At 58.6% G+C, this 12,802-nt stretch overlaps 1 protein-coding gene across 2 annotated transcripts in view; it reads right to left on the bottom strand.

Annotated features, from left to right (window-relative positions):
- Window positions 1-12,802, bottom strand: part of SLC47A1 (solute carrier family 47 member 1) — a 48,478-nt gene that overhangs the window by 14,574 nt on the left and 21,102 nt on the right. For both annotated transcript variants that reach the window (XM_059668444.1, XM_059668446.1), the window contains exons 4-13: window positions 12,226-12,374; window positions 11,349-11,391; window positions 9,294-9,336; window positions 7,923-8,022; window positions 7,570-7,667; window positions 7,356-7,469; window positions 7,215-7,282; window positions 2,607-2,715; window positions 2,423-2,498; window positions 55-124 (exon numbers count right to left, since the gene is read on the bottom strand). In XM_059668444.1, coding sequence (XP_059524427.1) covers window positions 55-124; window positions 2,423-2,498; window positions 2,607-2,715; window positions 7,215-7,282; window positions 7,356-7,469; window positions 7,570-7,667; window positions 7,923-8,022; window positions 9,294-9,336; window positions 11,349-11,391; window positions 12,226-12,374 — 870 coding nt within the window. The remainder of the gene's footprint in view (window positions 1-54; window positions 125-2,422; window positions 2,499-2,606; window positions 2,716-7,214; window positions 7,283-7,355; window positions 7,470-7,569; window positions 7,668-7,922; window positions 8,023-9,293; window positions 9,337-11,348; window positions 11,392-12,225; window positions 12,375-12,802) is intronic.

Raw genomic sequence — 12,802 nt, 5'->3', positions numbered from 1 at the left:
GGCCCCGCCAGGGGAGCCCCTGCCGCCCGGGAGGAGCCCCCGCCGCGTACTCACCGCGAGGCCCTCGAAGAGGTGGGACAGGGCGTACAGCGGCACCACCTGCGCCACCAGCGCCAGGATGTCCCTGAGGAGAGGCACAGGTCGGGCGGGTGCGGGGGGGGCGGGGGGGGGGCGGGCTGTGCTGCTGAGCCCGCAGCCCCGGCTCCGAGCCGCGTGTCGCGCTTTTAGCAGAAACCCCGACCCACGGGCCCGGACACCCACGGGCTCCGTCCGCGGAGGGAGCGCACGGGAGCCAGGTTCTCCCCGGGGACCGGCTGGCAAGGTGCAGGCGTAGACGGTCCACGGCTCCTTGTGGCCCCGCGGCCGAACCCCGCAGCGGAGACCGCGGTAACGAGACCAAGGCCCTGGCCGGGCAGGCGGCCTGCACCGCCTTCCAGCAGCGCGCACTGCCCAGGACACTGGCTGGCAACACACAGCTGTTGAATGAATGAATAAGAAAGACACCCAGCCCGGAACAGGACGACTGCCGCCCCAGTCAACGATAGAAACACTTATTGTATCCAGAATGGATTGTATTTTTTGAGTAGGTGATGTGCAAGTGGCTAAGAGAAATCAAACAAAATGAAAAGGAAACCGAAGAGTCTCTCATCCACTCCTGTCCCCCTCCTAACCCCACCACCCACCCTTCTAACCCCCCACTCCCTCCTAACCCCCCTCACCCCCATCCTAACCCCACCCACCCCCCTCCTAACCCTTCCATCCCGCAACCGGTAACAATTCCGCCACTGTCTGTATTAGCTCAGTGTTTATGAAAAATAGGAAATACAAATATGTATTCCTACTTCCCCCTTCTAGACTCTACTGTTTCATATTGCAGCATTCGCTATATGATGCGCTGCACTCTCATTTCCCACCTAACACATTCCATGCCGTTTTACATTCCATCAAAATGTGCTATTTTTGATGTGCTGCTGAATTCTGTCCACCAACATTTTGCTTTGGATTTTAAAGTTCATGTTAGTCAGTGACGATGGCCGTGCCTCTTTCTTGCGGTGCTGCCTTGGTCAGAGCTGGTGCCGACGTCCATTCGCTTCATCGGCAGGATGTGGACTGTCCCTCTCCTGCTTCCTGGAACCGCTCAGAGACCTCGCCGCCCTCTAGGTTTTAGAGGTTTTATAAATCCTCCTCTGGAACCCTCTGGATTGGTGATGTTGAAATTTTAAAGAGTTTCTTCTAAGGAAATCCATCTTTGTAGACCTTCTATGTTGTCTAGGGCAAGTTCTGATAAATTATTTTCCTAGAAAATTATCTTTTCCTCCAGGATTTTCACATTTACTCGCGCAAGTCATGCACACGCAGGCCTGTGCGTGAACATGACCGCTGTGTCCCCGGCTTTGTGAGGCGCTCTCCGACCCTCCCCGTCAGGCCAGGGTGAGTGTCATCGCTGGGACCTGTGCGCGCCTCCGCCAGTTCCAGCGACCCGGCCAGCCTACAGCTGTCTGCACGTTTTCAGTGGCGTCTCCTCATCTCATCAAGGCATCGGCTGTGAGCCTCTTGCTTCCTGTTCTTGTCCTGCTCTGCATGGTTTCCGGAAGGGGACGGACTCCGAACCGAACGCCCACTTTCCCGCCGAAGCCTCAGTGCGGCGAGCACATCTGATGAAGGACTCTGATCCCCGGAGAGAATGGGTGTCTGCGTTGCCTTCCCGCTCGGTCTGAAGGGAGCGACAGCTAGACAGCTCAGCTGCCCACAGGAATGGCGGAGACCGAGCTGACCAGTACCTGGAGGACCGGCGCGAAGGTTAGTCCTGTCCCTCCGCCTGCTCTTTGCCTCCATGATGGGAGTCGGCTTGCTTGTGTAACTGCTGATGAAAAGTCCCAGAGAAGAGGTAGCCCCACAGTCTAGCCACAGAGAAATGCCCGGCTGGCCTCGGGCTGAAAGCGACAGCGCCAGCCACACAGCAGCCGCGCCGTGGAGGGCACCCCTCGGGTAAGACTTCTGCCTCGGTGATCAATCAGATGGCGCCGCCTTGACAGACAGCCCACTGGTGCGACTTTAACTTCCGCCCCGCTGACAGGGGTCTTGTGTGAACACTACGCACCAGGCGCTCCGGCACACGCTGAGCTATCACGGCGATTTTTGTCATGGGAACAAAATAATTAACCGAAAATGCAATCAATGGGACCAAAAAGGAGTTTCCTCCTTGAAAACACACGAGTGTCCTGAGCGCCAGAGCGTGTGCCACCACCAATGCCAGGACACTGGTCCCCACCCGCCAGTCCCCAGGGAACACCAATGAGCTTCTGATGTTGCAAATGACGCAGGAGCCTGCCAAGACTCAAGGCCCCAGGGCTCAGCGTGGCAGCACCTGCCCAGCCCTGTCTCTACCACAGGTTTCCCCTCTCGGCACTCACGCACTCACCGGTCTGTCGTGAAAATGTACCCCACAAGGTCCTTACAGCTTAACAGCAGGACACAAAAGGCTACCGCAAAGAGCTCTGGAGGAAAAACGAGAGAGAAACAGCCCGTGAGAAAGGAGGCCCGTGGGCCGGGCGCGGCGGTCCGCGCAGACGGCTGGGGGAGCCGCGGGCCGGAAAGCTGAGCACCTGTGACCAGCACGGAGACCACGGAGCACCTCCGGGCCCGCGCGATGTCTCCGGCGCCCAGCGCGTTCCCAATCCGGACGCTGGCGGCCACGCTGAAGCCCGTGGGTATCTGCAAGGAGAAGGGAGCGGTCAGCGCAGGGACCAGCCCTGCCCCCCGGCTCCGGAGCCTGCTCTGCACCTTCCAGGGAAGAGGGACTAGGCCAGGGGTGGGCAAACTTTTTGACTCCAGGGCCACAATGGGTTTTTTAACTGGACCAGAGGGCCGGAACAAAAGCATGGATGGAGTGTTTGTGTGAACTAATATAAATTCAAAGTAAACATCATTACATAAAAGGGTACGGTCTTTTTTTTTTTTTTTTTTAGTTTTATTCATTTCAAACGGGCCGGATCCGGCCCGCGGGCCGTAGTTTGCCCACGGCTGGACTAGGCAAACCGAGCTTCACGCCTCCTTGGTAGAACTTGGTCCTAAAGCTATAAGAAGGGTAGTTTGTGTCTCGCTGGGAGCCGCCCAGCTAACATGGGACCTGGGACCCTGGGCTGTGATCCTTGCCACAAGCCTGGCTTTTCTGCACAGAGTCCAGCCTGGGTGCTGGGAGGGCTGCACTGTCACTTTCGCCCTTGGGTGTGGAAGGATGGGTGCCAGGAGCCCAAACAGGTCTGTTCTGAAAGATCCTCAGGGGGCACGTTTAGAAAACGGAATCCTAAAAGGGTGACCCCTCCCCTTGCAAATGTTGGATCAAAAGAACTTACGAAAACGGGAAGACCCAGCCCAAGCCAGTAGCAGAGGTGGTGCCAAAGGAGACAGAGGAAAGAGATGTGGGCTGTGGTTAGGAACAGGGATCCTGAAGCCAGACTGCCGGGTGCAGATCCCAGCCCAGGCACCTCCGAGCTGTGTGACCTGGCAGGTTCCCTGCCCTCACCAGACCTCAGCTACCTGTGAAAGAGACCTCATAAGAGGACCTGCATATCAGGGTTATGTCGGGAGCAAATGAGTCCATGCATGCTAACTACTTAGAACAGTGCCTCAAACAGCAATTATTCAGGAAAAAGTAGCCATTATTATCTATATACTAGAGGCCTGGTGCACAGATTCATGCACCTGTGGGGCCCCCCAGCGTGGCCTACAGGGATTGGGCCGAAACCGGCAGTCCAACATCCCCCGGGGGATGTAGTAGTGCGTGAAGTGGCTCGTAGGCTCGCTGCCGCTCCGCTGCGGTTTCCGTGCCCATCCTCGGGCAATACGGTGCATCCATGACTGACAAGCAACTGCGGGCTTGTGCCCAGTCAGGCCCGTCGCTGGTCCCGATGGGGGAGGGGCACACAGGGGGAGTGTCCGTGGGAGAGGCTCCCTTGGTCAGCTGAGCAGTGCTTCCGCTTGGGAGCAGCTCCTGTGTTGAGCCTCTGCCCCCTGGTGGTCAGTGTGCATCATAGTGACTGGTTGAACAGTCGAATGGTCTCTATGACACAAACTGATCACCAGGGGGCAGACACTCAACGCACAGGCATGGAAACATGGAACAGACATGAATCTCAGAGGGAAGGGGGAGAGGGGAGGACGGGAAGAGATTAACCAAAGATCTTATATGTATACTAGAGGCCTGGTGCACAGATTAATGCACCGGTGGGGTCCCTCGGCTTGGCCTGCAGGGATCAGGCTGAAACCAACTCTCCGACATTCCCCGAGGGGTCCCAGATTGCAAGGGGGCGCAGGCCAGGCCCAGGGACCCCACCGGTGCACATGTTATCTATAAATTTATCATGTGAGAAATTAAGTATTAATTAAGGCAAAATATTTATCACTCATTTAAACAAAGATTTTGCCTTAGGATCAGGATCGCTAAAGGAAGGGCTATAGAAACGGACAGAGCGAGGTAGATAAAAGAAATGGGAGACCAGCCCTAGTGGGAGCAAACACAGGGGTCTCCCAACAAATTCTTTATCATCACAATGCAAAGAGCGTGACTTGATGGCGGGAAACCGGGCAGACAGTGCTGTCACCACGCAGCCAGTTAATATCACCAATGGCACAAATCTGGTGACGGCTACACGCACCAGAGGTTACCTTGGCTAAGCTACCTCAGTTCTTGAGTTTGGCTGGGAAAGAATTCAGAGCCAAGGAACTCAAATTATAAGAGAAAGCTTATTTAGAAAGTCACAGGGGTAGATGAAGGGAACCGTGGAAGAAGTGAGTCCGCTGGGCAGTGCGGGCTCAGGAAACAAGCTATAGAGGCAAAAGAAGGGCCCTTAGAGCTTAGGGGAGAGAGAGAGAGAGAGAGAGAGAGAGAGAGAGAGAGAGAGAGAGAGAGAAAAGAAGAAGAAGAAGAAGAAGAAGAAGAAGAAGAAGAAGAAGAAGAAGAAGGAGGAGGAGGAGGAGGAGGAGGAGGAGGAGGAGGAGGAGGAGGAGGAGGGAGAGGAGGAGGAGGAGGAGGAGGAGGAGGGGGAGGAGGAGGGAGAGGAGGAGGAGGAGGAGGAGGAGGAGGAGGAGGAGGGGGAGGAGGAGGAGGAGGGGGAGGAGGAGGAGGAGGGGGAGGAGGAGGAAGGGAGGTAGGAAGGATAAGAAAGGGAAAGGTGCCCTGACCAGTTTGGCTCAGTGGCTAGAGCGTCAGCCTGTGGACTGAAGAGTCCCAGGTTCGATTCCTGTCAAGGGCATGTACCTTGGTTGCGGGCACATCCCCAGTAGGGGGGGGGTGCAGGAGGCAGCTGATGGATGTTTCCCTCTCATGGATGTTTCTAACTCTCTATCCCTCTCCCTTCCTCTCTGTAAAAAATCAATAAAATATATAAAAGAAAAGAAAGGGAAAGGGAACACAGCTTGCCCTCAAGGCATTCGTGTTGTGACAACTATTTGGCAAGTCTGGCAATCAAATGACATATTTCAGACATGGACCATGTTGGGGGATGGAAGCCCCTCTCCCCCACCGCCCCCCCCACCAGTGAGCCCACAGGAAGACCCCACCCCCCACCAGTGAGCCCACAGAAAGAGCCCACCCCACACCAGTGAGCCCACAGGAAGACCCCACCCCCACCAGTGAGCCCACAGGAAGACCCCACCCCCCACCAGTGAGCCCACAGAAAGAGCCCACCCCCCGCCAGTGAGCCCACAGGAAGACCCCACCCCCCACCAGTGAGCCCACAGAAAGAGCCCACCCCACACCAGTGAGCCCACAGGAAGACCCCACCCCCCCGCCAGTGAGCCCACAGGAAGACCCCACCCCCCACCAGTGAGCCCACAGGAAGACCCCACCCCCCACCAGTGAGCCCACAGAAAGAGCCCACCCCCCGCCAGTGAGCCCACAGGAAGACCCCACCCCCCCGCCAGTGAGCCCACAGGAAGACCCACCCCCACCAGTGAGCCCACAGGAAGACCCCACCCCCCACCAGTGAGCCCACAGGAAGACCCCACCCCCACCAGTGAGCCCACAGGAAGACCCCACCCCCCGCCAGTGAGCCCACAGGAAGACCCCACCCCCCCGCCAGTGAGCCCACAGAAAGAGCCCACCCCCCGCCAGTGAGCCCACAGGAAGACCCCACCCCCCACCAGTGAGCCCACAGGAAGACCCCACCCCCCACCAGTGAGCCCACAGGAAGACCCCACCCCCCCACCAGTGAGCCCACAGGAAGACCCCACCCCCACCAGTGAGCCCACAGGATGACCCCACCCCCCACCAGTGAGCCCACAGGATGACCCCACCCCCCACCAGTGAGCCCACAGGAAGACCCCACCCCCCCGCCAGTGAGCCCACAGGAAGACCCCACCCCCACCAGTGAGCCCACAGGATGACCCCACCCCCACCAGTGAGCCCAAAGGAAGACCCCACCCCCCGCCTGTGAGCCCACAGGAAGACCCCACCCCCCACCAGTGAGCCCACAGGAAGACCCCACCCCCCACCAGTGAGCCCACGGGAAGACCCCACCCCCCAGTTGTGAGCCCACAGGAAGACCCCACCCCCCCGCCTGTGAGCCCACAGGAAGACCCCACCCCCCAGTTGTGAGCCCACAGGAAGACCCCACCCCCCACCAGTGAGCCCACAGGATGACCCCACCCCCCACCAGTGAGCCCACAAGAAGACCCCACCCCCCACCAGTGAGCCCACGGGAAGACCCCACCCCCCAGTTGTGAGCCCACAGGAAGACTCCACCCCCCCGCCTATGAGCCCACAGGAAGACCCCACCCCCCACCAGTGAGCCCACAGGAAGACCCCACCCCCCACCAGTGAGCCCACAGGAAGACCCCACCCCCCACCAGTGAGCCCACAAGAAGACCCCACCGCCACCAGTGAGCCCACAGGAAGACCCCACCCCCACCAGTGAGCCACAGGAAGACCCCACCCCACCAGTGAGCCCACAGGAAGACCCCACCCCACCAGTGAGCCCACAGGAAGACCCCACCCCACCAGTGAGCCCACAGGAAGACCCCCCACCACCAGTGAGCCCACAGGAAGACCCCACCCCCCACCAGTGAGCCCACAGGAAGACCCTAACCGAAAGGACCTCTCAGGCTCTGGGATCAGCTTTAGGACTGAATGTGGTGGACAGACGTGCGCCTGTCTTGGGCCCCTGTCAAGAGACACATCTAGCCCCTCCGCACAGCCAGCCTCAGACACTCACCATGAAGACCATAGTGGCCAGTTCATAGACGATGGACTGGGCCCCCAGCTCCACCATGCCGAGGATGCCTGAGGAGAGAGACCGCTGGTGCCGCGCTTCCAGGGCCAGGCCCCCCCCCCCAGCGTCCCCTCCCGCACTGACCGCTCAGGAAGCTCCCGATCTCGTAGGCCCACCACTCCATGCACAGCATGAGCATGCTGGGGATGGCCAGGCGGAAGAAGGAGCCCCAGTCCTGCAGGCACTCCAGCGACCACCCTGGGGGGGACGCACAGTTTCAACACAGCTGGGCACCCGCCCGGAGTGCACCCGCGGCAAAAACCCACGGCCACGTTGCAAAACAAAACACAGCCTTTACCTCCCCAGGTAGCTCGATGCAGTTTCTTCCAGATGATGTAGAGAAAGAGGAACAGAGCCAGGGAGAACTGGGAAATCAAGTTGGCCAGTGCTGAGCCCCTGGGAAGAACAGCCCGTGAGGGGAGTGCCGCTCCCCGCCCCTCCCGGCCCCCCTCAGCGGGGGCGCCATCCCATCCGCGCTGGGATATCTGAGGCAGGCCCTCCTTCCAGAGCATTCCTCTCCCCCACCCCTGACCGGACCCTGTTTTCCAGAGGGTCCAAGGCGGAGACCACACGTGGACACGCCCAGGTCAAGGTCTCTCCCCCCCAGCCTTGGAGAAGCCACACGCTGTCCCAAGAATCGGTCGGACTCACATCACCCCAAGATGCAGTTCGTGGAGAAACAGATAGTTGACGAGAGCGTTGACGAGGTTGGCTGCAACTCCGGTTAGGATCTGGGGCAGTATGATTCCCTAGAGCGAGGAGAGACCGCACCTGCTAGAGACCCCTGGACCCAGCGGGGCACGGGCTGCCGCGTGAGCCGACGTGCTGTGGGTGCCTCCTTGCTGCGCGGACCTTCCCACCCTCCCAGCACCCCCTCTCCTCCTCCTCTCGGCGCCATGGCGAGACCAGGGCAGGAGGTGGGACGCAGAGAGGAAAGGAGAGAAACTCTACAATAGTGCCAGCGCCAGCAGGGATGACATCGTATGAACAAGCTGCTTTCCACACTGGACTGTGGGTGCAAGTACACCACCTTCTCAAGCGAAATGGAAATTGGGAAACTGGAGTGAGGGTGCGTTCCCTCCTATCTGGCTCTGCTCGTAAGCACAGAGCAGAGGCATCCAGGCTTATCTGGCATCTCACATCTGAGACGTGCAGCTGGAGTAAAATGGCATTGCACTGAGGAAGTGAACGGCTGCTGCCAGGCGTCGGAAACAGCAGCCGACCGGCTCGAGCCGCGTGCGGTGTCACCTCGCCCCTTTGAAACCTTTCTTATCTCTGGGAAAGCTGGTTCTCTGAAACCACATCTGTAAAAGCCTTGCTGTTTGAAATCCTGTCGGTAAAAGTAAGACATCCCACTCGGCCTGGAGGGTTGAAGTCAGTTTCACACAGAGCAGCCTCCAGGTCCCACCCAGAGGCCCAGCTCCCCGAGCTCCAACACAGCCGTCCGCATCGACCCCAGCTCTGCGGCTTCCCAGCCGAGAGGACTCGGGTGGAGAGCGGGCGGCCTGGCCCTGGCTTCTCCGCTCGGCCTGCTCTGCTCCGAGCCTCCCGTAGCGGGCGTCCTTGGGTCGCACTGAACTGCACCCCCTTCGGTGAGAACCCACGCCCCGATCTGTGGATGCTCCGGCTGACAGACCTGACTGCCGGGCTACGTGTTGGTCACCGGTGGCCTCGGTGGACTTGGGCTCAGAGGCCAGGACGAAGGCCTTGGCCAACCATTTGCGTGGGTCACGTATTTATCAGGAGGCCCTGGTTAGTTTAAGCAAGGAGTGAGGGGGCCCGAGCTGCACTGCGGGTGGAGGTGACAGTAGATAGAGGGGGTGCAAGTGAGCACAGGGGCGAGACCGGCGGCGGGGAGAGGCCGAGCCACGGCGGGAACACGGGGCGGGAGCTGGGGGCATTAAGGCAGTGCTGGCAGGCGGCTTCCCATCCGGCCCCCATCTCTGATCCTTCCAGGGCCCCATCCCTGAAAGCTGTGAACTCCTATTAGCCCCACAAAGGAAGAGGAAAGTCCGCATTACTGGGTGAGCAGATATTTAACTTGTAACGTGTAAAGAAACGTCGCCTACGAGAGAAAAATAGAGACGAATGTTCACATTTTGGCCTGATCATGTAGAGAGAGCTGAGAGCCACTGCTGGACTGCCCTTTGCTCCCGCAGGGACCACAGAACTGTGTCACCGGGGAGGGGGAGGGGGAGGGGACAGAGGTGTCCAGAGCTGAGGGTTCCGCACATCTCCTATAAACGCGCATGACCCAGCTGGCCCTGAGGCGGGGGTACAGCCTCCTGTGCGCAGTGAGGACGCCTCAGTAGGGTATGGGCTGGAAAGAAAGCCCTGGGCAAACTCTAGGGACGCTCCTTCTATAGACGAGCCTGTCGTCCTTTCTGCCGATACAGTAACGAACTGAACTGTTTAAGGTCTCAGGCTAAATTAAAGACCACGATACCGATTAATGAGAGCAGGGGACTGCTTTTAAGGCTGAACTGTGTCCCCCTCATATGCTGGACCCTAACCCCCGATGTGACTGAATCCGCAGATAATCTTTACAGATGTGATTAAGTTAAGTGAGGCCGCGAGGATGGCCCTGATCCGGGTGGACTGGTGTCCTTGTAAGACAAGAGACACAACAGTTTCCTGCACAAGGAAGGGCAGGGCCGTGGGAAGAGGCGAGAGGGCGGCTGCCGGCCAAGGAGAAGGTCTCAGAGGCAACCAGCCCTGGACCACCTTGGACTTTAGCTTCCAAAACGATGAGAAAATAGATTTCTGGGTTTAAGCCTCCCGGTCTGTGGCTTTTTGTCACGGCAGCCCCGGCCAACTAATGCAGCCAGTCCCGGCTCAACCGCGGGCAGGAATGCTTCGGAGGGTGCATCCCTAGGCGATTTCGTCCTTGCGCGAACACCCTGAGTGTGTTACTCAAACCTGGGGGGTCGGCCTACTGCACCCCAGCCTGTGTGCTATCGCCCTGGCTCTGTAGGGAGGGAATGAATTCCCTCTAACCCTCCTGGGTTCTTGGCTGAGACACCCCTGTAATACAGGACAGACTGACAGGAGAAAAACCACTAAAGTGTAATAACATGTCTACCTGCTGTACACACGAGGAGACCCCAGAGAGCAGAGGAACGCGCCAAAACGGCTGAAGCCACCACCTTAAATAGCATCTTCCGTGGGGAGTCGGTTATGGGAAGTGACCGGGACACGCACAATCACAAGGGTCAGGCGTGGTGCAGATTTCAGTGCTCATCTGCTCCCAGATAAGTTTCTGGGGATGAGGCCCCGCCTCCTCCTGGCACAGCCTGGGAGACACCCTGCGCGTGGAGAGGTCCTTACACGGTAAACGCACCTCACACAGGGCAGCTCCTACTGGGTGTCAGCTTCCCCCTTGTCTGCTGTTTCTTAAAAGGAACCGGCCGAAAATAGCCCTCATGCCGAAGGGACACATTCTGGTGACAAAGCGTTCCCTACAGCCCTAGGCTGCAAGTCTGCACAGGCTGTCACTGGGCTGCAGACGGGCAGCCGCCGCACAGCGGTGTGCGTGATGCGCGGTGCGGCGGCATTGGGGAGCTGCAGCTTCACCGGGCAGTGGGAATGCTTCAGCTTGGGGGGCCCAGAAGAAGTCACCCCGCGATGAGCCGCAGTGGTATGCAGATTGTTCTTGCAGATTGTTCTGAGCTAAAGAGAACTGTAGCTGCGGGCTCAAGAGAAACTTCTGCTCCTCCCTTTAACTACCTAGCACTTGAATTAGGGGTGTTGCCCCTAATAAGAGATTATCACAATAACCTCCTAGGCCCACCCCTATGGCAGGGAAAACCTTTATTTCATGAACATCTGCTCTTTTCGTCACCCTGCATGACCCCAGAGTCCCTCCAGCTGCAGGAGGCAGGGCAGTGCCCACTGGAGCCACCTGAGCCTTGGAATTTCCTGAGGGACAAATGTCTGTGTCTTTCCTGAGCATAAGTAAAGCCACGCTTTCTGGAACGTGGGTGTCACATGCGATCCAATTCATTGAGCTCATGGGCATCTCAGCTGCTTTTTCTCAGTGACCGCAAGAAGAAAACAGCTTAACACTTGGAAACTTACAGGAAGAGCTGGAATGAAGATCATGACATAGGTATGGGTAAGCCTATACAATAAAAAGAAAACAAATGTGAGGAGGTCTCCATCTCGAGGAAAAGGAAGGCAGGGCAAACCAGCTGTCACTGCCTTTCACAGCCTTGGCTCTTTCTAAGCTAATGGACTCAACTGCTGCAGCAAATGCGCACATTTACAATAGAGCTTGTCATCTCATAACCCAAATTACCTCTCTGGGTTCTTCCAAGCCTTTGGGTCTAGGGCGGCATTTTTTCCAACTCGGCACTGTGGCTGCTGAATTGTCTGCTGTGGGAAACTTTCCTGTGGTTTGTAGCATCCTGGGCTTCTACCAGTAGCGATGCCCTAATACCAGTTCTGATAACAGAATGTCTCCCGACATTGCCAACTGCCCCCTGGGGTCAGAGCCGCGGGTCTGAGACAAGGACTGCCCTGGCAGGGCCCAATCTTGGCAGCACGTTCGAGTCATCTAGGGGACCTCTGAGAGACACCGCCGCCACGGCTGCCCCCACCCATGAGGACAGCGTGCTGGGCGGGAAGGAGGACCCGGCAGCGCTGGGCTTTGAAAGCACCGAGGCTCATACCAGCCAGGGTCGATAAGCACAAGACCACAAATAAACACCTTCAACGACCGCCTCTCGTGGAGATGCTGGCAAGTCGTATTTCTCCGCAGACTATCTGCCTTTGCAGCCACCAGGAGAGGCTCTGGATCACAGGGGCAGGTGTGCGAGCGCCGGGCCGGCAGGACCCACCGAGGAAGCCTACCGCCTCGTGCGGGGCTGTGGGCCTGGCCTTGGGCGTTTCCGGAGGCCAGGCGTGGATGGGAGCATCTCTGCGGGGACGGCCCCCCCTGCGCGGCCCGCCTTACCTGGACACGGCCGGGTCCTGCCGGAGCAGCAGCAGGAGGTGCTGGGTGTTGAGGAAGAGCGCCCAGCAGGGGAAGCAGCAGAGCAGCAGGATGAGCGCGCCCCGCTGCAGGATGACCCCCACGTGCTTCTTGTTGGGGCTGCCGTACGTCTGGGGGCACACAGCCAACGCAAGCCCGTCAGGGCCCCACGCCCCACAGGCCTTGGATGGCGCCTCAGGACGGACAGGCGCCCTACAGGCTTGGCTGCCTTCCCGACAACCGCCTGGGAACAGCCTCCAAGCACGGAGGCGGCGTCTCACTGACGAGCGCCTCGATGTGACCGTCCGGGGTGGGGCCCAAATATCATAATTTTAAAAACCTTCCTGCTCAGCTGGTGTGGCCCAGGGGTTGAGCATCGCCCTATGAACCAGGAGGTCATGGCTCGATTCCCGGTCAGGCATATCTCTGGGGTTTTGGGCTCGATTCCCAGTGTGGGGCGTGCAGGAGGCAGCTGATTCATAATTCTCTCTCATCATTGATGTTTCTGTCTCTCTCTCCCTCTCCCTTCCTCTCTGAAATCAATAAAAATGGTTTTTAA

This window comes from Myotis daubentonii, chromosome 16, assembly GCF_963259705.1.
Source record: "Myotis daubentonii chromosome 16, mMyoDau2.1, whole genome shotgun sequence".
Classification (NCBI taxonomy): domain Eukaryota; kingdom Metazoa; phylum Chordata; class Mammalia; order Chiroptera; family Vespertilionidae; genus Myotis; species Myotis daubentonii.
Note: the sequence above shows the minus strand (reverse complement) of the source record. Positions and strands in the feature narration are given on the sequence as shown.